This window comes from Schistocerca nitens, chromosome 7 (genome assembly GCF_023898315.1).
Source record: "Schistocerca nitens isolate TAMUIC-IGC-003100 chromosome 7, iqSchNite1.1, whole genome shotgun sequence".
Classification (NCBI taxonomy): Eukaryota; Metazoa; Arthropoda; class Insecta; order Orthoptera; family Acrididae; genus Schistocerca; species Schistocerca nitens.
In genome coordinates, this window is record NC_064620.1 from 106,079,736 (window position 1) to 106,106,965 (window position 27,230).

The window sequence follows — 27,230 nt, forward strand, 5'->3', positions numbered from 1 at the left end:
GTGATTTGTAAATTGAGTCAATGAAATGTCAGTAATACAGGGACCAACGATGAAAATCTAGAAAAACCCACACCGCACATTGCCAGATCATGATAACTGTTTATCCAGCTCTCTTAGTCCATACTTTGTAAACGATGCTTCATCCGTTAAAAAAATCTTCCATAGAAATGCCACATCACTTTTCTATCTGGAGAGCTGTACCCGATTCTGAAAATCAGTGCCACGAAGCTGCATGTGGTACTTGCAGAACAGTGCCTTGGCTGCTCCAACTGGCACATTCAAGATGTCTCTTAGCGGCGTGTGCACTGTGTTTTATGGTTGCTAAAATGTTAGGTCGCTTTCTCTCCGCAGTTTCTGTTGTTTTTCGTTAGCATAATTTATACTTCACATTTCCAGTTTCTTGCAATTCCTTATAATGTTTACAAAGACAGTTCTCGAGGGCTTGGCTCAACCAGGATACCTTTCAGCATACTGACTGTTGTCTCTAGATCCTGAGGTTCTGGGTTCGATTCTGGGTCGGGTCGAATCTTATCCACTTGGGCATTGGGTGTTGTGTTGTCCTCATTATCATTTCATCATCATCGAAGCGCAAGTCGCTAAAGTGGTTTTAAATAAAAAGACTTGCACTAGGCAACCGAACAATCCCAGACGCGATCATCCGGCCATTAATGGCAAACGATTATTTCATTTTTTACTATAGCCAATGTATTCATCCCGTCATACTGCCGGCCGCTGTGGCCGAGCGGTTCTAGACGCTTCATTCCGGAACCACGCTGCTACTGCGGTTGCAGGTTCGAATCCTTACTCGGGCATGGAGGTGTGTGATGCCCTTAGGTTAGTTAGGTTTAAGTAGTTCTAAGTTCTAGGGGACTGATGACCACAGATGTTAAGTCCCATAGTGCTCAGAGCCATTTGAACCATTTAAAACAGTTCTCATTTATTCTATTGTCTCAGTAGCACATTTTTATTACATTAATAATTTTTCACTTTTCTGCCTTCAGAGCTGCGTCTTACTGCCAGCCGTGACCTGGTGGCTCCCCAGACCATGACGTCTGGAGTAACACAGCTACGTCTCTCCAAAACAACCTCTTCCCAGGTCACCAACATACTTGCCGATGATGGTCGTCCTTGGTAGGTCAGAACCGTGCTTTATCAGTGAACACAATGCAACACCTTTCATTACTAGTCCATGCTTCCTGGTTATGACACTACTTAAAAGCAGTCGTTTGTGTTGTGGCGTTAACATGGGACACGATTCCCTAGTCCAGCTTCTACTAGTCTCCAACCAATGGTGCGGTGATGACAGGATATTCAGTGAGTCCGTTACTTATTCTTGGATGGCAGGCACACATATGAAGAGGTTACGATGTGCTTGGTGCGCAATTCGGCGACCCCCCCTTGTGGTGGTCAGACTTGGTTGGCTGAAAGGTTACCAAAGAGTGTGCCTGCGCTCGCGTTCCCATGCAGCCCAACATCGGGCCCCTGTCACGTCCGAATACCCCACCTATCTTGACAATGTACGATTCGGCCAGATGGCCAAATGGATACCCACAGTGAGGACACTTTCAAATTCTGTCAGCTGTTGATAACAGCGTCTCCCGTGGCTCATAGCATCTTCGCGTCCTTCTCGGTGCTCACGGAACATCTCACGATATTCACGTTCCTTATACATGGTGACCAAAAAGTCAGAATAAATTTGAAAACTTTATGAACCACGGAATAATGTAGATAGAGAGGTTAAAATTGACACACATGCTTGGAATGACTTGGGGTTTTATTAGAAACAAAAAAAAAGTTCACAAAATGTCCGACAGATGGCGCTGGACAGCAAAACGTCAGTAACTGCTACCGTGACGCGTGAGAGGTACGCCGATATGTTACAGAATCGCATCATCCCCAGCCTGGCTGATAAACACCTGCTGGAACGTACGATGTTTATGCAGGATGGCGCTCCACCCCATATTGCTAGACGCGTGAAAGATCTCTTGCGCGCGTCGTTTGGTGATGATCGTGTGCTCAGCCGCCACTTTCGTCACGCTTGGCCTCCTAGATTGTGCTGTTGTATTTGACCACTGGCGGCACCTGGCCAATGTCCTCAATTCGTTGCGACTTCAATTCGTTGCGACTATCAGTCGTGGTCAGAACAGTGTTCTACATAGTTTTAACTGCATTATGTTCGAATTAAGTGACATCGAAAGTGGGCGATTGTTCGTGCTAGTATAGAGAGTGCTTGCCTGACAGCTGAAAGATTTGGTGTTTCAAGAGGCACCATCCCGAAAATTTATACTGCAGTAGTGAAAGCGGAAAACGTCAACTGCTAAATCACAACGCGGACGTAAATATGTGTTGAGTGATCGTGACAGACGGTCATTGAAGAGGAAGATTAGGAAAAATAAGAGGACGACAGCTACAAAAGTCACTGCAGAGCTGAATGTGGCACTTGCGAACTCTGCCAGGACCAAAACAGAACGAAGGGAGCTCCATTAGGAACGAAGATCAGGACGAGGTGGAACTCCAAAACCACTCTTCAGTGATGCAAGTGCCCGTAACGCGAAAACGTGGTGTCGAAACCATAAAACCTGAACCATGGAGCAATGGAAAAAGGCATTTAGTCAGATGAGTCTTGCTTCACTCTGTTTCTGACTTCTGCCCGAACTTAACGTCGCAAGAGCGAAACATGGCGGGGTTCAATGAAGATTTGGGTAACGATATCGTGGTGTTCCACGGGTCTTTTGGGCACCCGGCAGCGTCGCATTACTACCAGGGATTATGTAGTCATTTTGGTTGATCAGGTCCATCCCACGGTGCAATGGTTGTTCCCCAGTGGTGATGCTGTCTTTCAAGACGACAGGGCCCATGCTCACACAGCTCACATCATCCAGGATTGGTTTTGTGAGTACGAGAATGAATTGTCGCTTCTCCCCTGGTCACAATTGTCACCAGATTTCAGAGTTATTGGGCCTTTGTGACCTACTCTGGAGGTAAGGGTGCGTGATAGGTATCGATCTCCGTCATAATTATTTGAAATTGCCGCTATTTTACAGGAAGAACTTTGTAAGTCCGCAGCTCGTGGTCTAGGGGCTAGCGTTGCAGCCTCTGGATCACCGGGTCCCGGGTTCGACTCCCAGCCGAGTTGGAGATTTTCTCTGCCCAGGGACTGGGTGTTTGTGTTGTCCTCATCATTTTATCCTCATCGTCATCATTCGTGACAGTAGCTAGACTGGACTGTGTAAATATTGGACTGTGTAAAAACTGGAACTTTGTACGGGCGCTGATGATCGCGCAGTTGTGCGCCCCACAAACTAAACATCAAGAACTGCATAAGATTGCTTTGAAAATCATATGGAACCTTATTTACCCATTCCGAGATGACTGGAAGCTGTTTTTAATAGCTAATGTTTTCGTTTTTCAGTATTTTTATGCACCCTGTATATACACTCCTGGAAATGGAAAAAAGAACACATTGACACCGGTGTGTCAGACCCACCATACTTGCTCCGGACACTGCGAGAGGGCTGTACAAGCAATGATCACACGCACGGCACAGCGGACACACCAGGAACCGCGGTGTTGGCCGTCGAATGGCGCTAGCTGCGCAGCATTTGTGCACCGCCGCCGTCAGTGTCAGCCAGTTTGCCGTGGCATACGGAGCTCCATCGCAGTCTTTAACACTGGTAGCATGCCGCGACAGCGTGGACGTGAACCGTATGTGCAGTTGACGGACTTTGAGTGAGGGCGTATAGTGGGCATGCGGGAGGCCGGGTGGACGTACCGCCGAATTGCTCAACACGTGGGGCGTGAGGTCGCCACAGTACATCGATGTTGTCGCCAGTGGTCGGCGGAAGGTGCACGTGCCCGTCGACCTGGGACCGGACCGCAGCGACGCACGGATGCACGCCAAGACCGTAGGATCCTACGCAGTGCCGTAGGGGACCGCACCGCCACTTCCCAGCAAATTAGGGACACTGTTGCTCCTGGGGTATCGGCGAGGACCATTAGCAACCGTCTCCATGAAGCTGGGCTACGGTCCCGCACGCCGTTAGGCCGTCTTCCGCTCACGCCCCAACATCGTGCAGCCCGCCTCCAGTGGTGTCGCGACAGGCGTGAATGCAGGGACGAATGGAGACGTGTCGTCTTCAGCGATGAGAGTCGCTTCTGCCTTGGTGCCAATGATGGTCGTATGCGTGTTTGGCGCCGTGCAGGTGAGCGCCACAATCAGGACTGCATACGACCGAGGCACACAGGGCCAACACCCGGCATCATGGTGTGGGGAGCGATCTCCTACACTGGCCGTACACCACTGGTGATCGTCGAGGGGACACTGAATAGTGCACGGTACATCCAAACCGTCATCGAACCCATCGTTCTACCATTCCTAGACCGGCAAGGGAACTTGCTGTTCCAACAGGACAATGCACGTCCGCATGTATCCCGTGCCACCCAACGTGCTCTAGAAGGTGTAAGTCAACTACCCTGGCCAGCAAGATCTCCGGATCTGTCCCCCATTGAGCATGTTTGGGACTGGATGAAGCGTCGTCTCACGCGGTCTGCACGTCCGGCACGAACGCTGGTCCAACTGAGGCGCCAGGTGGAAATGGCATGGCAAGCCGTTCCACAGGACTACATCCAGCATCTCTACGATCGTCTCCATGGGAGAATAGCAGCCTGCATTGCTGCGAAAGGTGGATATACACTGTACTAGTGCCGACATTGTGCATGCTCTGTTGCCTGTGTCTATGTGCCTGTGGTTCTGTCAGTGTGATCATGTGATGTATCTGACCCCAGGAATGTGTCAATAAAGTTTCCCCTTCCTGGGACAATGAATTCACGGTGTTCTTATTTCAATTTCCAGGAGTGTATGTACTTTATTCAGTAGTATCTGTTGTGAACTTTTACTCAGAAGTGATATGATATTTTTTGCTTGTTCAAAACAACAATAAGAGCCTTTATATTTCCCAAAAGATCAAAGTTTTGTATCGTAGGGAAAAATGTCTTCACATGTTTATTTTTTCAGTCGCCTCTTAAAAAATTTCCAACGTTCATTCACACACCCTCTCGAAGATATTGCCAAACAGTTTTGTGTTACTCAACCTTTTCTACCGTGTTGCTATTATCGTTTGCTCAACACTCTCGTCTTTCTTCACGTCTGTGGCTGGACTGAAGAGTTTTTAGCAAACAGAACACAGCATGTTGTTCTCAATGGAGAGACGTCGACAGACGTTAAAGTAACCTCTGGCGTGCCACAGGGGAGTGTTATGGGACCATTGATTTTCACAATATATATAAATGACCTAGTAGATAGTGTCGGAAGTTCCATGCGGCTTTTCGCGGGTGATGCTGTAGTATACAGAGAAGTTGCAGCATTAGAAAATTGCAGCGAAATGCAGGAAGATCTGCAGCGGGTAGGCACTTGGTGCAGGGAGTGGCAACTGACCCTTAACATAGACAAATGTAACGTATTGCGAATACATAGAAAGAAGGATCTTTTATTGTATGATTATATGATAGTGGAACAAACACTGGTAGCAGTTACTTTTGTAAAATATCTGGGAGTATGCGTGCGGAACGATTTGAAGTGGAATGATCATATAAAATTAATTGTTGGTAAGGCGGGTACCAGGTTGAGATTCATTGGGAGAGTCCTTAGAAAATGTAGTCCATCAACAAAGGAGGTGGCTTACAAAACACTCGTTCGACCTATACTTGAGTATAGCTTATCAGTGTGGGATCCGTACCAGGTCGGGTTGACGGAGGAGATAGAGAAGATCCAAAGAAGAGCGGCGCGTTTCGTCACAGGGTTATTTGTAAGCGTGATAGCGTTACGGAGATGTTTAGCAAACTCAAGTGGCAGACTCTGCAAGAGAGGCGCTCTGCATCGCGGTGTGGCTTGCTGTCCAGGTTTCGAGAGGGTACGTTTCTGGATGAGGTATCGAATATATTGCTTCCCCCTACTTATACCGCCCGAGGAGATCACGAATGTAAAATTAGAGAGATTCGAGCGCGCACGGAGGCTTTCCGGCAGTCGTTCTTCCCGTGAACCATACGCGACTGGAACAGGAAAGGAAGGTAATGACAGTGGCACGTAAAGTGCTCTCCGCCGCACACCGTTGGGTGGCTTGCGGAGTATAAATGTAGATGTAGATGTAACAGAAATATACCGACAAACTTCGAGGGGCTGTGAGGGTTGTCTTTAGGGACAAACTAGGAGCTAGAATCCATGTCCAGAAATGTTATCCGTCGACTCCACGGAGCGTCGCTGATGTAGGGGAAAATATCAGCTGCTAGGCCACACTAAAGGCAGCAAAGGTGAGGTCACTTAGTCACTGCTCTTAGCTGACTTTACGTGTTGTGAGAGGCGTGAACGCGTGAGATGCCGGGTAGCGTCCTGTATACTGCAAAGTGTTCGGCCTGCAATACGTCAGCGTTACAACTCACGTTTGCCCTTGAATAGTCGGCCCAGCGGCAGGGGTTTTCTCCTGTAACAGCAATGCTCCGTGACAACATTGGATGGTGTTTCCAGATAGGGTTTCCTGTCCTCAGTTTGTTCTTCAGGACACCTTCCAATCTCTCAAAGAGAGCCTCGTACAGTTGAATTTAGGCACATTTTTGGGTTGTACTAGTTTTCTTGAACTCACAGACTGAAGAAATCAATATTGCACAACATTTAATTTAGTTTTATTGTTATGTGAACGACCCCTTGCAGCAGTACACTTAACAGCTGATCTGACTTACTTGCTCGCAATTCCAGAGTGGTGGCTTGCACACGCTGATCAGGGAAATGTTCTGTGCGCGATTCATCCAAACAGCACACACCTTTGCGTTCGAGATCCACGTTGCTGCTGTCAGATAATGGTCGCTGTGAACAAAAGACCGCGCATTACGTAAGTAAAATAAAAAAAAATCATTCATCCTCACTAATGTGGATAAATCGTGCAGTTAATAACATATATGTCCATATACATGTGTGTGTGTGTATGGGTGTATGTGGTTTGGAAAAGTACATGATTTTTCTGTAGTGCTGTTGAAATATCTTTTGTGTCTCACGAAATACCGAATGAAACACAAGTTCCAGGCTGAACATCGCAGTACAAGTTTCTCCTTACTAGCCAAGACGCCAGCAAATGTAATTTTCTCTACCGTTCTTGTAATTCATCTATTTTCCAGTCCATGCTCTTGGACACAGTTTCTTTTATTTGTTTTTAATATGGTACCTAATTGGTACTGGATCACTTGAAATTCATTTAAAAGCGATTGAATCATTGCACAAATCTTGTTTGGTGGAACGCAGATTGATGGAGATCAGACTGATATAGATTCATAAGAAAAATCTGTTCACGAAGAAGGTCACTTACGAAATTCATCTATTTCTTGCGTTTCTTTTGAACTAAGGGCACGAGTGAGGTTATAGTGAGTGAGTGTGTCATTTTGTAGGTTTATTCCTCTCTGTGCCATAACATTTTTAGCCATTTTATCCACATTAATTTCTTTTAACATCTGTAGGGGCGCTGATAACCTCGCCGTTGAGCGCCCATAAACTGCAAACACACCCTGAACTAAGGAACCCATTAGTAAGTTCGATTAAAGGGAGAGATACAGAATTATCAAAGAAGAGCTGCATGTTTTGTGACAGTCTTTCAGAGTCACTGTCATAAAGTTACGAACCCCTTAATTCATTTATGCATCGTGTTCCGTAAGTCCCATCATGACAGGAAGCCATCTGGGATGTGCAATGAGTCTGACTACACATTAACAGGCAGCAGCAGAGGCTGCAGGCTACTTCTAGCAACAAATTGTGACTAATTCTGAGCTGCTCACGCTGATGAGTAATGGAATTACACCCCTGAGTCCAAATAGTCTGTACGATTATAGAAGGAATGTCTAATAAGGTATCCCTGAATTGTTTTTGAACATTTGTAATTTCCAATTCCCTGCCTTCTGTCCACTGGCAATATGTTGTAGACATTTCCATCAGAAATTAGGACTCCATTCTGCACACTAGACAGAGATCAAATGTCTACATGGAATTTATTTTTGTTTCTAGAATTGTGGTTGTGATTTTCGCATTTCATTCTAAATTGTCTTGTTATTAACCAGAAATACCATTAGGGGAGTATTTGTATTGGCACATAAGTATAAGGTCCCTGAATAGGTTCAGCAGGATGTTTGGTTATTGAATTTGCGTAATATACTTAGTGTATACTTCTGTAGCTTTAATACTTTTTTGAACTTAGCGGTATTTAACAGAATGTTTTGTCATAGGACAGTATTGAATGCAATTACGCAAAGAACTTTTGTTGCATCTCCAATGCAAGAATTGTTGCGCCTCAGAATAAAATAGTGGATTATATTTAATATCAAATATTAAAAAAAATGTTGAGTTCTTTCCTGGCAATGCCTGAGGCAAAGCAGAATGAGTCGATGGCCAGGCAGAATGCCAAGAGATAGAAACACTGCCGGTGTAGCTGCAAGCACAGAAGCTATTGAAACGCTGTGGATGGGCTGAGCACTCAAGCAATGTAGCAAAATGACATTATGGCAACAGAGGGATATCATCATAACGGTGACTGCGCAAGGTGTCGCGAGAAGGCTCAGGCTGAATGGAAGAGTAACTATTCAGTTTCTGACAAGGCCAAAACGAGCGTCTGAACGGCGAAGTTGCTACATTTTGAAGCGACCAAGAGTGTTGACGAGCCCAGAAATCCTGGGCACATTCGATGACAGAGCCCAGCAAGTACATGTACTCTGACTTGCACAGCTTGTTTTCCAGTTGTAGCTCAGTGTTGCAGCTAAACGGCATTGAGGTGGAACCAGTGACTCTCCATTCGCGCCCTACTGGAATGACTACAGTCTACGATGCCACATGGCGTCAAGTTTCCATCGCTTCACGGCCCAGTGTTTGCTATCCCGTGCCCACAGCAATCGTTACTGACAATGTCGTTGGGTCAAGGTGATTCAAAAAAGCGTTTACAAACTGGCATGGCACATCGGTCATAGAACAAGGATCAGCAATCACATAGGAACCGGGGGTCGCAAATGCAACGACAGGGCGTACAGTCACGAGAGGGTTTTGCGTTTAATTGAGCAGTACATTCTCCCGGATCAACTTGATGGTTGCACGCATCTCGTATTCCTGCGGGAGGTTTTGCGGGACATGCTGAGTAATATTGCCACGCCTGTTCGTCGCTGCATTCGATTTTAGCACGACGGAGCCCTCGCACATGTCAGCAGACTGGTGAGGGCACATCTGCACGCAACCTTTCCCGGGCGCTGGATTGGTCGCGGTGGACCAGTCGCATGGCCACCACCATGACTCATTGTGTCACCGATCGACTTTTTTCCTGTGAGGGTATCTGAAGGGCCTTGTGTATGAAAAATCTGTTTTATTGATGGAGGATCAAGTGGGCAGGCTTGTTGCGGCAGCAGAATATCTTCGAGATACACCAGGTGTCTTTGAGAGGGTGCGCTGTTCAATGCAGCGTCGATGTCTGGAGTGTCTCGATGCATCTAGACAAAACTTTGAGCATATTGAGGCGTAGCGCCGTATAACGATCCTGCCTTGGAGGCGGTTAAGTGGGAAATGTGTCTCAGAGCTGGAGAGTGACAGATGGTGACGCGAGACTGGACGCGCACGTGGTTTATGTATCAGCCGATAGAGGACAACATTGAATAGGGGGACTGTGATTTTAGTTTCGATTGTGCCCACTAGAGTGCACTAAAGTAATAGAATGTTTTTCATAAACTGTTCTAGTATTTTCATAAAGTGTTATTATTTCTTTCTGTGTATGTAAAATGTTATAAATGTGTTTTAGCAGTATGGATGATGCGTGAGTGTGGTTTAAGGTTAATATGAAGACATTTGTTTAACGAGTTATGTAGTGGGGTTTAGTGTGGGAACATTTCGAAGAAGTATGGATATGGACAAAGGGGATTTTCGTAGAACAGATTTGTAAAGTAAGTTTATGGTAAAGGGAAAGTTAATTCAGGTATAAATAACAATAGTAAATAACTTTATGCATAAGCAAAACTGCAGCATATTAGAAAATTAAGTCGGTAAAAAGTGCAGTCGTTAGGTTTACTATTTTGCGATTGGTTATTGATGCGGGAGAATGTTGTTATGCTATTGGCTGTTGAGTAAACTGACCAATGGTAAAGCAATATTCTTCGCACGCCTTTCTCTGCTGGTAGGGAAGACTTTGAGTATTCTAGAGAAGGGTGGGAGCCTAGCCATGAAACAGTTCGAACGTGTGTAGTAGTAGTTCCGATGGAAACGATAAGTTGCCGGATCTAGCAGTGTTTCATACATCAAAAGTGTGGTAAAGTGACGGCATAATTATTCCGATGGGCGTGTAGAAATTTCGGAATTTTTAAGTGAATTTTGCGACGAGAAAAGACATATATTCCGCGTGGCGTATTGAGCAGGTCGGTGGCTAAAAAACTGTGACTGCATTTGGTACCGACAGACTTAATATTTGGCGAGCATTATCGATCTAAAACAATCAGCATTTTTGTAGCTATTACGTTTTCGGGAAATGCAACACAATAAACTTGCTAACGTGAGTGAAAGGGATTGTGAGTGACTGTGTTAAGTCTAGCACGGGCTCGGCAGTGATACTTGTTCACCTAAGTTTCAGAATATATTAATTGAGGACAAAATTTCCAAACTTTCATTTGTGTGAAAACTTTCTCCAGAAATGTAGATTAGTGACTTAAATTGCAGCCTGATTCACGTCGAAGTACAGTAGGTTTCACTCGGCTTTCCTACTGATGATCTGCTGAGACAATGTTCACAGGTAGGTGCAGGTCCGTCGTAAAGGGACGGAAAGAACCGCGCCGCCGCAATATCCTGTGGTGGTCGTCCACTTGTGGCGCATGACGAAATAATTGCAACGCCATTTGGTAGCCCCGGATGGGATTTGCGACCCCCGGTTCATATGTGATTACTGATCCTTGTCATATGCACGATGTGCCATCTTAGCTTGTAAAGTCTTCTTTTTATTTATTTTTTATCCTGTAGGAACACGTAGGGGTAGCCTGCTGCAGAGTCCCATGTTCGACCATGTGCGCTGAATGGTGTGCTCCAAAAAACTTGCACCTGCATAAGCATTGTGTTCTGTCATTAGGTCTGCCACAGATCGCCACCTATCCTGCTGGACAGATAGACAGGCCTTCGACCTCTACATCTGTGATGAGATGTGGACTTTGAACCTTGTTGCTTACTCGGGGTTTCACATTGCTTCATCCACTTTCCGTAGATGCTCATGACTATAGTACACGAATAGCCAATCATCCTTGTCGTTTCCGAGATGCTCGTTGCCAGACGCTGGTCAAACAATCTGAACTTTGTCAAAGTCGACTGTGTCAGAGGATTTACGTTTTGTGGCCTGCATCGTCGCTGGAATGATCCCCCATTAATTTCTGCTACTATGAACACCGGATACGCCACGTGCCCTTAACGCCATCATTCAATTTCGCAGTGGATAGCTGTCACAGTGTTTTGGCTCACCATTGTATTTTGAAGAAAATGTTTTGTAATTTCATCCAAGTAACCGGAACAAGGAAAGCGTCTTCCTTTTTACTCGTCACGTCAGCTATAGCATACTGGTTTAATTGTCTGTAATGTACTTACGTAGGTAGTTGGGAAGGTGGCCGCACATTCTTTATGGCAGAAGCAGGCCATATCGTCGATGTCGTGGTCATAGCCGTTTCTTGCAGGTCCACCACTCTCAGTGTTACCACCGGATTCGGTGTCCCAACCTAACACATAGAAGCTGTGATTACTTTCTTAATGTTAAATGAACCACAGATATTCATGCTCCCAAGTGCGTCAAACTAGACTGGTGGATGATATATGTGGTCATTAGATCTCAGTATGAGTTAGCACATGATCACAAAATTAAATTTGATCGAAAACAGGTATAAATTAAGGGGACACATATGAGAAAATACACGTGTACATTTAAGCGAATATACTTGTACTGTTTGAGACATGATTGAACCAAATTTTGCACTTGTTGTCATTATGTTGTTGGCTATAATGTGTATTTTTTCATTTTTTTGCCAAATAATTCGATCAGTACGTTGTTGAATATTTTTAGAATACATACTATCAAATGAGTAAAAGTTTCTCAAAGGTTACTTTACTTATCACTTTCAAAATGTGATAGTGGTTATTCTTAGTAATTAGATAAGCAAATGTGTGTACCAGTTTTTTAATGTCAGTCTTAGAACTCTCGCAACATTTTTTTAAAATTTGTCTGTATGATACATAGCAATTTATACTTCACAAAAATTTAAATAAACTTGACAGTAATGCACTTATAAAATTTTTATACCACAGGAAGATGTTTTAAGGTGTGTACAAATTCTATAGCAAGTTTCACATTTTTACCTGCAATGGTTCAGCAGAAAATATTCCTTATACAACGAAAAATGAAAGTTGCGGAAAAGCAACAAATAGATTTTATTAGCATTTATGCCAGAAACAAATACGGAGTGACAATTATTGAACTATACGAACAAAACGTAAATTAGTTAGAAACTACGGTGTGCACACACTTTATTCAGCATGTAAACGTCACTACAAATATTCAGATTTAGTTTATGACATGTTTGGCATGCGTGCCGCCCTTAGTGATGATGTGGTGCAGATGAATAGCGAAATTCTGCATGACTCGCTGAAGTGTCGGAACATCGATGCTGTTTTCAGCTCAGCAATGGTTTTGGGGTTATTGCTGTACGCGTTGTATTTGATAGAGCTCCACAAAAAGGAGTCGCATGTGTTCAGATCCGGTGAATACGACAGCTAATAGAAGCCCATGCCAGTGGCCTGTGGGTATCCCAGAGCCAGAATGCGGTCCCCAGAGTGCTCTTCGGACACTGCTTCGATGGGGTCGAGCTCCGTCTTGCATGAACCACATCTTGTCAAAATCAGGGTCACTTTTGATAAAGGGTAAGAAATCATCTTCCAAAACCTTCACGTACCGTTCGGTAGTCGCCATACCATCAAGGAATATCGCATCGATTATTCCCTGACTGGACGCTGCATACCACACAGTCAACCACTGAGGGTGAAGAGACTTCTTGATCGTGAAATACGGGTTCTCGGTCCCCCTATTGCGCGAATTTTACTTATTTACAAACCCATACAAATAAAAGTGGGCTTCGTCGGTAAACGAAACCATAATGCGCACAGTAATTCCCATCATGCCCCACAGCCAACCGTTCAGAAGCCATGGCTGTTTTCTATTTCATACAGTTCAATAATTATCACCCTGTACCTTAATGTTGGTCACAACCATACAGTTGGTCTTTTTGGCTTTTATGTAGCTCTTTTCTTCTAGTCTGATCCTTTTGGCGTACCCTGTTGACGAAATCCTTTACTGGAATTTCAAAATTAGCAATACACACACCATCAACCTTCTTCAATAGGTTTTCAGTGAAGCAGTCTGCGTCAAATCCTAATCTCATATGGGTCCTGATTCTTCCACTGGTACCATCAATGAAAACCAGGTAAGCACAATATCAGGAAATTTTGAGAATAGTAGATGAGCAAAATGTTGTCTTTGGGCGTCTCTTCTAAATGGGGTTATTAAAGATTTTGTTCGTGTTTTGTGTTCCAACGTGTGTGCATTTCCTTAGTAAATTTTATTTCATCACATAGTAAATGGGCTCAAAGCCTTCTATGCTATACAGGTGTTTTCTCTGATGCCAGAAAATATTAAAATATCGCAAGCAAGGACAGAATCGTGTAGAAAGGGGGGACGTGGCACTGCTTATTGGTTCTAACAAGATGGCTTTTATATAATTTGTAGCACGAATTGAAGTTTGAAAATCGGAGATAATATTTCCAACATGCTACAGAACTATATGATAGCAAAAAAATTTCAACATTTTTGACAAATTTTACATGCATCCCCTCTTAAATAACATTAAATGAAAGAGAAAGGGCACAGACAAATAAAAAGGATTGGCTGGTTTAACCAACTTAGAATGCCATGCTGTGTGTTACCAATAGCCTCTGTGAAAACGGGGAAGGCAAACAATTATTTTGTAAATGCGTCACATATTGTGCATTCTGTTTCTCGTGGCTTTATCCCACATCGTCGCAGGGTCGGCATGGTTATTAACGGATTCGGCTTGGTTAATTTAAGAGGTGGCCGGATGCTCTTCCTGTTGCCACACTACTACCCTCTGCATGTAGTGTTACCCATGCGAAAGTGAGCGAAAGTTTTCTCGAAATGTTTGCGAATCGTGGAACTGAGACGACACTTCCGTACCAGCACGGTATTCACCTGGTGGGATGTGAGAAACTGCCGAAAAACCACATCCAGGCACGCCGACCCTCGTTAATCCTCCAGGAGGATTCGATTCGGGGCCGGCGTACCTCCCCCTCCTGGAAGTATCACTTTAACATGCACGGCTATCCAGACGGGTAGTCACAAATTGCGCCTCGTCACGTAACATAGACGGGAAGTCCATGGCCAAACTGTGGACTACCCTTTCTTGTGCGAACAGCTCACGCTGGTTGGTCGTTTGGCCAGAAAAGTAAGCAGTCCATCAAATGTTCTCTATTTGGAAGTGTGTTACGTGCACTATTAGCATATCTCTCCCTTCCAGACCCCTTTGTTCCAAAAACGCTGAGCTTGAACAGCGAGAAAACTGATCGCCACGTAATGCCATTCTGCATTACTACACTCCTGGAAATTGAAATAAGAACACCGTGAATTCATTGTCCCAGGAAGGGGAAACTTTATTGACACATTCCTGGGGTCAGATACATCACATGATCACACTGACAGAACCACAGGCACATAGACACAGGCAACAGAGCATGCACAATGTCGGCACTAGTACAGTGTATATCCACCTTTCGCAGCAATGCAGGCTGCTATTCTCCCATGGAGACGATCGTAGAGATGCTGGATGTAGTCCTGTGGAACGGCTTGCCATGCCATTTCCACCTTTCCTAGAGCACGTTGGGTGGCACGGGATACATGCGGACGTGCATTGTCCTGTTGGAACAGCCAGTTCCCTTGCCGGTCTAGGAATGGTAGAACGATGGGTTCGATGACGGTTTGGATGTACCGTGCACTATTCAGTGTCCCCTCGACGATCACCAGTGGTGTACGGCCAGTGTAGGAGATCGCTCCCCACACCATGATGCCGGGTGTTGGCCCTGTGTGCCTCGGTCGTATGCAGTCCTGATTGTGGCGCTCACCTGCACGGCGCCAAACACGCATACGACCATCATTGGCACCAAGGCAGAAGCGTCTCTCATCGCTGAAGACGACACGTCTCCATTCGTCCCTCCATTCACGCCTGTCGCGACGCCACTGGAGGCGGGCTGCACGATGTTGGGGCGTGAGCGGAAGACGGCCTAACGGTGTGCGCGACCGTAGCCCAGCTTCATGGAGACGGTTGCGAATGGTCCTCGCCGATACCCCAGGAGCAACAGTGTCCCTAATTTGCTGGGAAGTGGCGGTGCGGTCCCCTACGGCACTGCGTAGGATCCTACGGTCTTGGCGTGCATCCGTGCGTCGCTTCGGTCCGGTCCCAGGTCGACGGGCACGTGCACCTTCCGCCGACCACTGGCGACAACATCGATGTACTGTGGAGACCTCACGCCCCACGTGTTGAGCAATTCGGCGGTACGTCCACCCGGCCTCCCGCATGCCCACTATACGCCCTCGCTCAAAGTCCGTCAACTGCACATACGGTTCACGTCCACGCTGTCGCGGCATGCTACCAGTGTTAAAGACTGCGATGGAGCTCCGTATGCCACGGCAAACTGGCTGACACTGACGGCGGCGGTGCACAAATGCTGCGCAGCTAGCGCCATTCGACGGCCAACACCGCGGTTCCTGGTGTGTCCGCTGTGCCGTGCGTGTGATCATTGCTTGTACAGCCCTCTCGCAGTGTCCGGAGCAAGTATGGTGGGTCTGACACACCGGTGTCAATGTGTTCTTTTTTCCATTTCCAGGAGTGTATAAATACTGGGCTACTCTACCTGCTAATTCTTCTTCCCGAATTCCAATACGGCCTGGCATCCAGAAGAATATCACCTATTTCCTTATATGTTATACCTGAAGGGCAGTTTCCTATACAGATGACTGGTTTAGCAATTGAATACACGCTCTAGATGGTTAGTAGTACACGCAGGAAATTGGAGCTAACAGGAAATTTTGTGGTTTTAAAGATCGTATGCAGCTCCGCAATATAGATGAATTTTTTTTGACACGTATCTTGAGGATATAATTAGGACAAAACAAATGATCAGCCAAGATGGTCCCTCTGAGCAAACGAATAGTTGGAAATCAGCACGGATTCACTGTACCGATATTATATGTTATATGATATTAATTCAGATATGTGTTTCGGTGCGCTTGTCATTTTGTACTTCAGGAGGTTGAAAGTAACTTGCGCTCTCTTGAGAATATAGGATGGTAGCCTGAATACAGGATGGTAGACTGCGCAGTGATTGGAATCCGGTCGATATATTGTGCTACAAGATCTTCCTTTGGGAGAATTTCAAATGGTCATTTGGATGCTGTCTCAACCAAGTGACTGGGGATCGTATCCAACAAAAACCAATATTTTTGAAAAATCATGTTTTGGCACAACTGCAATATGTCACTTTACTAAAACTATCAGCGCCATTCAAACAACAGATCATCCTTAGTCCTACTTGCAGGATATATGTTCAATCATGAAAGAATATTCTGTAATTAATGACACTTTTTATATCTGATGATGATCTGATGTTTTACCGAAAATGATAGTTTTAACAATTGCGGCATATCATGATTTTTTTTCAGAAGTATTTAAAGGTTATTTCTGCTTGCCGCATTGCTGTCGGATGGGTAGTGGCGGCTTACCAGCCTCAGCACGGAGACTGGTAATGGAACTGCTGCGATACGCGTCTGTGGCGAGCCTAATTCCTTCATCCTGCTGTTAGAGAGCATGGTGAGGCTCAGAGTGATCCCTTGAGATCACTCTTCTGTTCACGCCTGTGGGACACCACTTAACACAGTTTGGCACTGGAAATAGAGGCGAGAAAGAAAGGACCGCTTATAGTAGCAGGAATGTCTTTGGAAGCCCTATTGTTGGAGTTGTCCGAGAATATTCACCTTCCCAGGGACGAACTGACACCTAAGAATCGTTGCTTTAGTAAGGGAACCAGGTGAACAGCCGTCTTTAGAAAGGCCAGTAGTGGAATGATACCTCCGGAACTAAAACTTGAAGCGACCAATGAGCTGTCTGGAGTCGACAACCACGACGAAATGGGTGTTTACCATCAGGTCCAATAAGTATTTCCTACGAAGCTAATGAGGCAAACAGTGCAATAACCACTTAGGCAAGTAAGGACCTTTCTGGGTTCCAAAAGAGGTTTTAAGATTGCCTCCCTTCGCGGCTCAGGGAATTATCCTGTCTTCTAAAGCCTAATTTACACGACGACATTGGGTTGCGCCACTCGTTGCGTGGAATACGTTGCACACAAATGGTTTCATATTTCACTGTAGACACGGCGAAACCAATATATACTCCACTTGCGTCGTTTTGTGGTTTCCTGAGTCGTGTCTGAAATGAAAGTTTTGGCAGCTGCACGTCACACGAGTTGTGATGGAGTTAAAGCTTGTTGCGTGGAATGGCTGCATAAGAAAAAAATAAGAAACGTGTTTCGATTCGTGACTGGATGAAGAACAGGCGTCAGCTGGTTGCCCAGCATCCTTGCTGAAATAATTTATAATGGAAGAACCAAGAAGTACTTTCAGCTATCTTAGATTGTCACCAGAACTGTTAACGTTTCTTCTAAGCAGAGTTAATTATGCGATAAGGAGTAAAGATACTGTAATGCATGAAGCACTGTTGCCAGAACTGAAATTACATATCATTGCAATCGAGAACTGTCGGCATGCTATAAGATGCGGTTTTAGTTGGTGATGACACTTTTTCATTAACACCAATAATTATTAACAGTAATAATTATTAACATTAACAGCAGTAATTATTCGAAGCAGATCGCATTAAGAAGAGAATGGTTTGCAAACTGCTGATCTGTACAGTGGCAATATTTCAAAATTCAAACATATGTGAATGGGGAGCACTGTTGCGACGTTTTAAATAGATGAATATTGAATAAAGAATTTAGCTTCTTGATCTGTGTAGCCTCCCTCCTGTCAATAATACTCCTTAAAGAAAAAGCGTAAGCCATTTTGAACGATGGGATTTTAGTCTTGTAGACAAGAGCATTTCTACAGCTAGAATTACGTTTGCTTGTATTTTTCTTAATTCAGTTGTATATGTGCTCCTAACTCAATAAATTTTACCCTGGAGCTCAGATATTGTCAAACCATCTACGTTATGATCGCACATGACGGTCTCAGCGGCAGCAATATGCTGCTTATTTTTGTAATCAGCACCACTGAAATCCCACAACCACCTACTCAAAGCATAGATATCCAAAAAGCGAACATTATTCTCCGTTCTCCATTTCATATTTCAGCTTGTATACACTCGACGAACACACATAACCTCAAAACCCATGCAACTAGTGTCGGCAAAGTTGGAACACGCCGAAACTCTTTAGTTTCACCGACGAATCGCGCAAACGCGCGGCGCACATGCGCAGTGGCCGGTAGCGCAGTTGGCTGCGACCTAGTGTCGTCGTGTAAACTACGCTTATGTGTGATTTCGCAGGATGAGGAGAACTTCTTTTGCTGTTCCTGTAAGCTGCTGCAATGTGGTGTAATGCACTTTATTGTAACGAGCAGCAGACAGTACCAAATTCAGCTCTCGTACAGAGGAGGAACAGTTGTAAAGTGCCTCTCATTTTCGCGCCTCGTTCGTCGACTGGTGCTGGTTGCTATTGAGAATGGCAGCGATGGGGTTCCAGTTCCTGGGGAACGAGGATTGTTCAACCTATGTCAACCCACGTGTGGTGCGCGTACTGTAAGACCTTCGGTACACACACCATCAGATTATTTGACTTGTCGCTCTAACGAAGTAGGCGAGTGTCAGCAATATGTCTCGTGGTCTTATTGTGGCGTGTTTATCTTCTGCCGTTAGGTCAGACGATAGAAATGCCACTTGCACGCTTAGAGTAGCAGATTGACGTTTACCAACTTTAAACAGAACTTGATTAATTTTCACACACATTTATTAAAATAATAAAAATCATAAACCTTACTTAACTTGATTCTTGATGCTATTTACAATTGACAATCTGAAGTTCCTTTGGTCTTGGTACGTTAATCTTATTCTCACGTATCTCTGATACTTGACAAAGTGTCTATACATTTCTCTTCATGGCTATGTACAGGAATATGATAATCTTATTAGGCGCAGACTGAAACTTGACTACAGACTAATGCAGACTAATGCAGACTGACTAATCGGAGGTCTGTACGCTCGTTATAATACCTCGAGCGTTCAGGTATCACTGCGCGAGTGTGATCCGCGAGGAGAAAAGGTTATACGTTAACAGCAATCTCATTGGTTGCGTTACATACTAATACGCGGATGTGCGGAAGCAGAATTTGGTCCGTTTCTACGGCAGAGCCATCTCGTAGTGCGGAGACGGACGAGCGCTGCGCCTGCGCTGTTGTGCTTAGCGGGGCGCGCTCTAGTGGAAAAGTTGTGTACGCGCTGACTACGCGGAACTATGTACACAACACCACCCTATACCTCTGGATACGCTACAGACCAGTCTGTCACCACAACCAAGATGTCAGGGTCGAGGGGTCCAGCTTCATACACCAGCCCAGATTTATTTGACTTTATGTATACAGAATGTATACAGATGTATTCATCACACTATCGTCTTTGGATCATTTGTGACGAGTGCTGTCTTTTCCTCATATCCGTTTTTAATGTTCTTCCTCTATGCCTCCAACTTAACAAGGACCCAGAATACGGAATGGGTAACCAAATGTGTGAGTGGCTCGAAGACTTATTAAGTAATAGAACCACGTACATTGTCCTGGAATGCGAGAGTTCATCAGAGTTAAGGGCAACGTCAGTAGCGCCCCAGGGAAATGTTCTCTGTATACATAAACGCTCTGACGTATAGAATGAGAAACAATTTGCGGCAGTTCGCTGATGATACTATATGGTACAGGGAAGTCTCGTCATTGAGTGAGTGTACATGACGACTTGGACAAAAATTGCTGTTTGTGGTGTGATGAATGGCAGCTTGCTCTAAATGTAGAAAAAAGTAAGTACACTACTGACCATTAAAATTGCTATACCAAGAAGAAATGCAGATCATAAACGGGTATTCATTAGACAAATATTTTATATTAGAACTGACATGTGATTACATTTTCACGCAATTTGGGTGCATAGATCCTGAGAAATCAGTACCCAGAACAAACACCTCTGGCAGTAATAACGACCTTGATACGTCTGGGCATTGAGTCAAACAGAGCTTGGATGGCGTGTACAGGTACAGCTGCCCATGCAGCTTCAACACGATACCACAGTTCATCAAGAATAGTGACTGGCGTATTATGACGAGCCAGTTGCTCGGCCGCCATTGACCAGACGTTTTCAATTGGTGAGAGATCTGGAGAATGTGCCGGCCAGGGCACCAGTCAAACATTTTCTGTATCCAGAAAGGCCCGTACAGGACCTGCAACATGCGGTCGTGAATTATCCTGCTGAAATGTAGGTTTTCGCAGGGGTCGAATGAAGGTAGGGTAGAGCCACTGGTCGTAACACATCTGAAACGTAACGTCCACTGTTCAAAGTGCCGTCAATGCGAACAAGAGGTGACCGAGACGTGTAACCAATGCCACCCCATACCATCACGCCGAGTGATATGCCAGTATGGCGATGACGAATACACGCTTCTAATGTGCGTTCACCGCCATGTCGCTAAACACGGATGCGACCATCATGATGCTGTAAACAGAACCTGGATTCATCCGAAAAAAATGATGTTTTGCCATTCGTGCACCCAGGTTCGTCGTTGAGTACACCATCGCAGGCGCTCCTGTCTGTGATGCAGCGTCAAGGGTAACCGCAGTCATGGTCTCCGAGCTGACAGTCCACGCTGCTGCAAACTGTTCGCGCAGATGTTTGTCGTCTTGCAAACGTCCCCGTCTGTTGACTCAGGGATCGAGACGTGGCTGCGCGATCCGTTACAGCCACACGGCTAAGATGCCTGTCATCTGCTTGTGATACGAGGCCGTTGGGATCCAGCACGGCGTTCCGTATTACCCTCCTGAACCCACCGATTCCATATTCTGCTAACGGTCATTGGATCTCGACCAACGCGAGCAGCAATGTCGCGATACGATAAACCGCAATCGCGATAGGCTACAATCCGACCTTTATCAAAGTCGGAAACGTGATGGTACGCATTTCCCCTCCTTACACGAGGCATCACAACAACGTTTCACCAGGCAACGCCGGTCAACTGCTGTTTGTGTATGAGAAATCGGTTGGAAACTTTCCTCATGTCAGCACGTTGTAGGTGTCGCCACCGGCGCCAACCTTGTGTGAATGCTCTGAAAAGCTAATCATTTGCATATCACAGCACCTTCTTCCTGTCGGTTAAATTTCGCGTTTGTAGCAAGTCATCTTCGTGGTGTAGCAATTTTAATGGCCAGTAGTGTAAATACAGGTGAGTAGGAAAAACAATCCTGTAGTTTACGACCGCTGTATTAGTGGTGTACTGCTTTATACAGTCACAGGCGTAACGTTGCAAAGCGATGAAAAGTGGAACGAGCATGTAAGGTCGGTGGTAGGGAAAGCGAATGGTCGATTTCCGTTTATTGGGAGAATTCTAGGGAACTGTAGCTCATCTATAAGGGAGACCGCATATAGAAAACTAGTGCGATCCATTTTTTAGCATTGACGGAGTGTATGGGCTCTCCATCAAGCCTGATTAAAGGAAGACGTTGAGGCGTGGCGCCTTGTATGACTCCTGTCTAGAGCCTGTGTATCGGGAGAATGACTCATGCGTGCACAGTCGGGGTGCAGTCGAGCATGTAGTTATAATTTTCATCTGCTAGAGGACAGTTGTGCACAGAGACATTCAAGAAATAGGTCAAGAGAATGTTTTTGCGAATTGTTCTGTTTATTTCTTGAAGGCTTATTTGTTTATTCATATCCGTACAGTTTTGTATATGCTTTTAGTAATGTGAATGACGTGTGAATGTGGTCTAAAGTAAATATGTATATCATTGTTCTACTGATGAACGCTGGCCGAACTAGTGTGAGAGAGTTTTAAGACAGTGTGAATGCAGATGACGGGGAATTTTGTATCATAATATGTTAAGTAAGTTTATGGTAAACAAAATATCAGAATGTTAAATATTTATTTCAGGAAAACGTACAGTTCGAAAGTGTGTTATTTGTTGATATGTTAGTCATGGAAAGTGCGGACTAACGCGGGAGGATAATGTTTTTTCTATTGTCCTTAAAGAAAACTGACCAATCAGAACGGAGTATTCTTCGCGCGTCTTTTCTCCTGGGGATGTGGAATGCTTACAGCTGTCTAAGTAGTCGGAGACAGCCTTTGGTTCAAATGGCTCTGAGCTCTATGGGACTTAACTTCTGAGGTCATCAGTCCCCTAGAACTTAGAACTACGTAAACCTAACTGACCTAAGGACATCACACACACCCATGCCCGAGGCAGGATTCGAACCTGCGACCGTAGCGGTCGTGCGGTTCCGGACTGAAGCACCTAGAACCGCTCGGCCACAACGGCCGGCGGAGTCAGCCTTCGAATGGTACAGTCGTGTGTAGTATGATCTCCGAAGGAGAAGTGTTTTAAAGCGAAGGCATATTTATTCCTATGTGTTTTTTTAGAAAGTACGGCCTTTTTAAGTAATTTTGTGTATGAGAAAAGGCAGTAATTCCGCGTGGCATATTGAGCAGATCGGTGACTAAAAAACTCGTGTGCATTAGACATCGATAAACTTAATAGTATGGCGAGCATTTTCATTTAAGAACAGTCCGTGCTTAGTAGCTGTTCAGATTTCGGGATATATGTTACCATAAACTTTCTAACTTGAATAAAATGGTTTGTGCATGACTCTGTTAAGATTAGCACGGGCTTGGCAGTGAACGTGTTCATTATCAAGGTTCAGAATATACCAAAGTTTTTCCAGTATTTCCACCTTTCATTCAAAATTGAGACCTATTCTTGGAATAGTTACGTTGTATGCAGCCTGGTGCGAGTTGCAGTACGGTAGATAGGTTTCTGCTCGGTTTTCCTACCGGCCATCTGCTGCAACGAGTTCACGGGTAGTTGCAGGTAATGGACGAAAGGAGCCGCGCCGCCGCAACGTCGAAGCAGTTCAGAGCCATACTGCTTTTGGTTCGATCAACAGGCGAGTATATGTAGATGCTTCGGGAACTCAAATGGTAATCCCTGAAAGACAGACGACGTCCTTTTCGCGAAATGCTACTGAGAAAATTTAGAGAACCGGTATTTGCGTCTGACTGCAGAACGGTTGTAGTGCCGCTAACGTACAATTCGCATAAGGACCACGAAAACAAGATAAGAAAAACTACGGATCGTCTGAAGGCTTATCCCCTCGCTCTGTTTGCGAGTGGAAGAGGAAAGGAAATAACTGTTAATAGTGCACGGTACCCTCTACCATGCACCACACGGTGGCTTGCGGAGGATGTACGAGTTGGTTTTGAGATGTCTGGCAAAAAAAGAGGCAAGAAAAAATGTTTGTGTTATAAACAATCACTCTTACTTCTCCACATAGTTTCCTTTGAGGGACATACAGCTATTCCAACGATCCTCCAGCTTTTTCTTACCATCGGAAAAGTAGGTTCTATCGCCCGCAGCTCGTGGTCGTGCGGTAGCGTTCTCGCTTCCCATGCCCGGGTTCCCGGGTTCGATTCCCGGCGGGGTTAGGGATTTTCTCTGCCTCGTGATGGCTGGGTGTTGTGTGATGTCCTTAGGTTAGTTAGGTTTAAGTGGTTCTAAGTTCTAGGGAACTGGTGACCGTAGCTGTTAAGTCCCATAGTGCTCAGAGCCATTTGAACCATTTTTTTTAGGTTCTATCAAACTCTGAAAAACACTCATTGACTGCAACTATACTTGCTCATTTGCTGAAAACTTTTCGCAGCAAGCCAAAGTGTCAAGTTAGGGAATAGGGAGAAGTCACTTTGGGCTTATAGGGCGCGTGAGGAACCAATTCATGCACTTTGGCCGTTGTTATCGCTGGTGTGTGGCTGGTGGATTGTCCAGGTGAAAGAGTACTTTTTTCAGCCAACGCAAGTATCAGGTGACTCAACAATAAAGCATAATAGGGTCCAGTTAGGGTTCTGCCCACTTTCAAGTAAACTGTGAGGCTTATTCCTTAAGAATCACAAAAAACAGTACCCATCACCTCACGAGCTGTCAGAATGGTCTTTACCTTCTTCGGTGCACTTTCACCAGCCTTTGTCCATTGTTTTGACTGCTGTTTTAACTCAAGTATGTAATGGTGGATCCAGGTTTCGTCAAGTTACAAATCTGTGCAAAAATTGTATTGAAATGTTTTTCTGGGTGCGCTTTTGGTCGACTGTGAGCTTTAGCGGCACCTACATCACACACAGCATCTTCATAGCCAATTCTTCGTGCAGGATATTATGCACTCGCTCAGTTGAGATGACTACAGTCTCAGCAACCTGAAGAATTTTTATTCGGCCGTCTTGCGTTACCACATCATGGATTTTGTCAACCATTTCCTTTGTGTGGTGACCTCAATAGGACGACCGGAGCGCGCTTCGTCTTTGGTGCATGTCCGACCACTTTTAAATTCGTTAGTCCAAAAGTAAATGGTTTTCAATGATGGTGCAGAGTCAGCGTAAGTTTCATCCAGTTCTGTTTTGATTTATGCGGCATTTCAACTATTCAAATGAAAATGTTTGATAACAGCACGAAAATCGGTTCTCTTCATTTTCAGTTGCAGTTGACACACTGACCAATTAAGAAGGCTGTCACCGATCAACTGTACATTTGTTGTTGTTGTTGTTGTTGTTGTGGTCTTCAGTCCTGAGACTGGTTTGATGCAGCTCCCCATGCTACCCTATCCTGGGCAAGCGTCTTCATCTCGCAGTACTTACTGCAACCTACGTCCTTCTGAATCAGGTTAGTGTATTCATCTCTTGGTCTCCCTCTACGATTTTTACCTTCCACGCTGCCCTCCATTGCTAAATTTGTGATCCATTGATGCCTCAGAACATGTCCTACCAACCGGTCCCTTCTTCTTGTCAAGTTGTGCCACAGATTCCTCTTCTCCCCAATTCTATTCAATACCTCCTCATTAGTTATGTGACTACCCATCTAATCAATCTTCAGCATTCTTCTGTAGCACCACATTTAGAAAGCTTCTATTCTCTTCTTGTCCAAACTATTTATCGTCCACGTTTCACTTCCATACATGGCTACACTCCATACAAATACTTTCAGAAACGACTTCCCGACACTTAAATCTATACTCGATGTTAACAAATTTCTCTTCTTCAGAAACGCTTTCCCTGCCATTGCCAGTCTACATTTTATATCTTCTCTACTTCGGCCATCATCAGTTAGTTTGCTCCCCAAATAGCAAAACTCCTTTACTACTTTAAGTGTCTCATTTCCTAATCTAATTCCCTCAGCATCACCCGACTTAATTCGACTACATTCCATTATCCTCGTTTTGCTTTTGTTGATGTTCATCTTATATCCTCCATTCAAGACAGTGTCCATTCCGTTCAACTGCTCTTCCAAGTCCTTTGCTGTCTCTGACAGTATTACAATGTCATCGGCGAACCTCAAAGTTTTTATTTCTTCTCCATGGATTTTAATACCTACTCCGAATTTGTCTTTTGTTTCCTTTAGTGCTTGCTCAATATACAGATTGAATAACATCGGGGAGAGGCTACAGCCCTGTCTCACTCCCTTGAAAACCACTGCTTCCCTTTCATGCCCCTCGACTCTTATAACTGCCATCTGCTTAATGTACAAATTGTATATAGCCTTTCGCTCTCTGTATTTTACCCCTGCCACCTTTAGAATTTGAAAGAGAGTATTCCAGTCAACATTGTCAAAAGCTTTCTCTAAGTCTACAAATGCTAGAAACGTAGGTTTGCCTTTCCTTATGCCCTCGGGAAAAATTACGGCTGTAGTTTCCCCTTGCTTTACATTGTTGAAATTCTTTATACGATCCTCGGAATAATCAAACTTACCAACCATGAAGGCGAAACAAACATGTTCCATTCTTTCGTCCAATTTACCAGACTCATCAAACCATCCTCGTATGTAGATGTAAGTGTACACTCCGCTTCTGCCTTATTTATCGAGTCAGTAAATCTGATATGATTTCCTTACTGCCTAGGAAGTAGAGGAACATTTGCTACTAAGATTGTGAATTGAATTATCATTAAAGTACCTTGGGGTACCGCAGGCTCCTGAGCTGCGGGTACTGCGGCCGTTCCACGTGCCCGGTTCCAGAGCCGTACCAGGGGTAGCGCAGCTCGCCCACTGACGAGTCATCGAACGTGGCAAACAGCAGGTAGCGGCCGTCTGGGCTCCACCACAGCGCGGCGCCGCTCTGCAGGATCTCCTCTGCAACGGCGACAGAAACAGTGCACTCTAATGACTTTACTCTGTGTAAAAGAGAGGGGGCTGTTCTTTGTATCTGCACCACATGTGTAAGACGTGTATATTTCTATTGTCTATTTTCAAATCACAATTTATGAAAGATGTTTATACAGGGTGTTACAAAAAGGTACGGCCAAACTTTCAGGAAACATTCCTCACAAATAAGGAAAAGATGTTATGTGGACATGTGTCCGGAAATGCTTAATTTCCATGTTAGAGCTCATTTTAGTTTCGTCAGTGTGTACTGTACTTCCTCGATTCACCGCCAGTTGGCCAAATTGAAGGAAGGTAATGTTGACTTCGGTGCTTGTGTTGACATGCGACTCATTGCTCTACAGTACTAGCATCAAGCACATCAGTACGTAGCATCAATAGGTTAGTGTTCATCACGAACGTGGTTTTGCAGTCAGTTGGCAGATGCCCAATTGTTGTATGGATTAGCACGGGGCAATAGCCGTGGCGCGGTACGTTCGTATCGAGACAGATTTCCAGAACGAAGGTGTCCCGACAGGAAGACGTTCGAAGCAATTGATCGGCGTCTTAGGGAGCACGGAACATTCCAGCCTATGACTCGCGACTGGGGAAGACCTAGAACGACGAGGACACCTGCAATGGACGAGGCAATTCTCCGTG

At 44.9% G+C, this 27,230-nt stretch overlaps 1 protein-coding gene across 1 annotated transcript in view; it reads right to left on the reverse strand.

The window, feature by feature from the left end:
* LOC126195301 (inactive dipeptidyl peptidase 10-like) overlaps nucleotides 1–27,230 on the reverse strand; it is a 358,542-nt gene that overhangs the window by 116,654 nt on the left and 214,658 nt on the right. The window contains exons 7-9 of the mRNA XM_049933856.1: nucleotides 26,386–26,561; nucleotides 11,627–11,754; nucleotides 6,733–6,856 (exon numbers count right to left, since the gene is read on the reverse strand). Coding sequence (XP_049789813.1) covers nucleotides 6,733–6,856; nucleotides 11,627–11,754; nucleotides 26,386–26,561 — 428 coding nt within the window. The remainder of the gene's footprint in view (nucleotides 1–6,732; nucleotides 6,857–11,626; nucleotides 11,755–26,385; nucleotides 26,562–27,230) is intronic.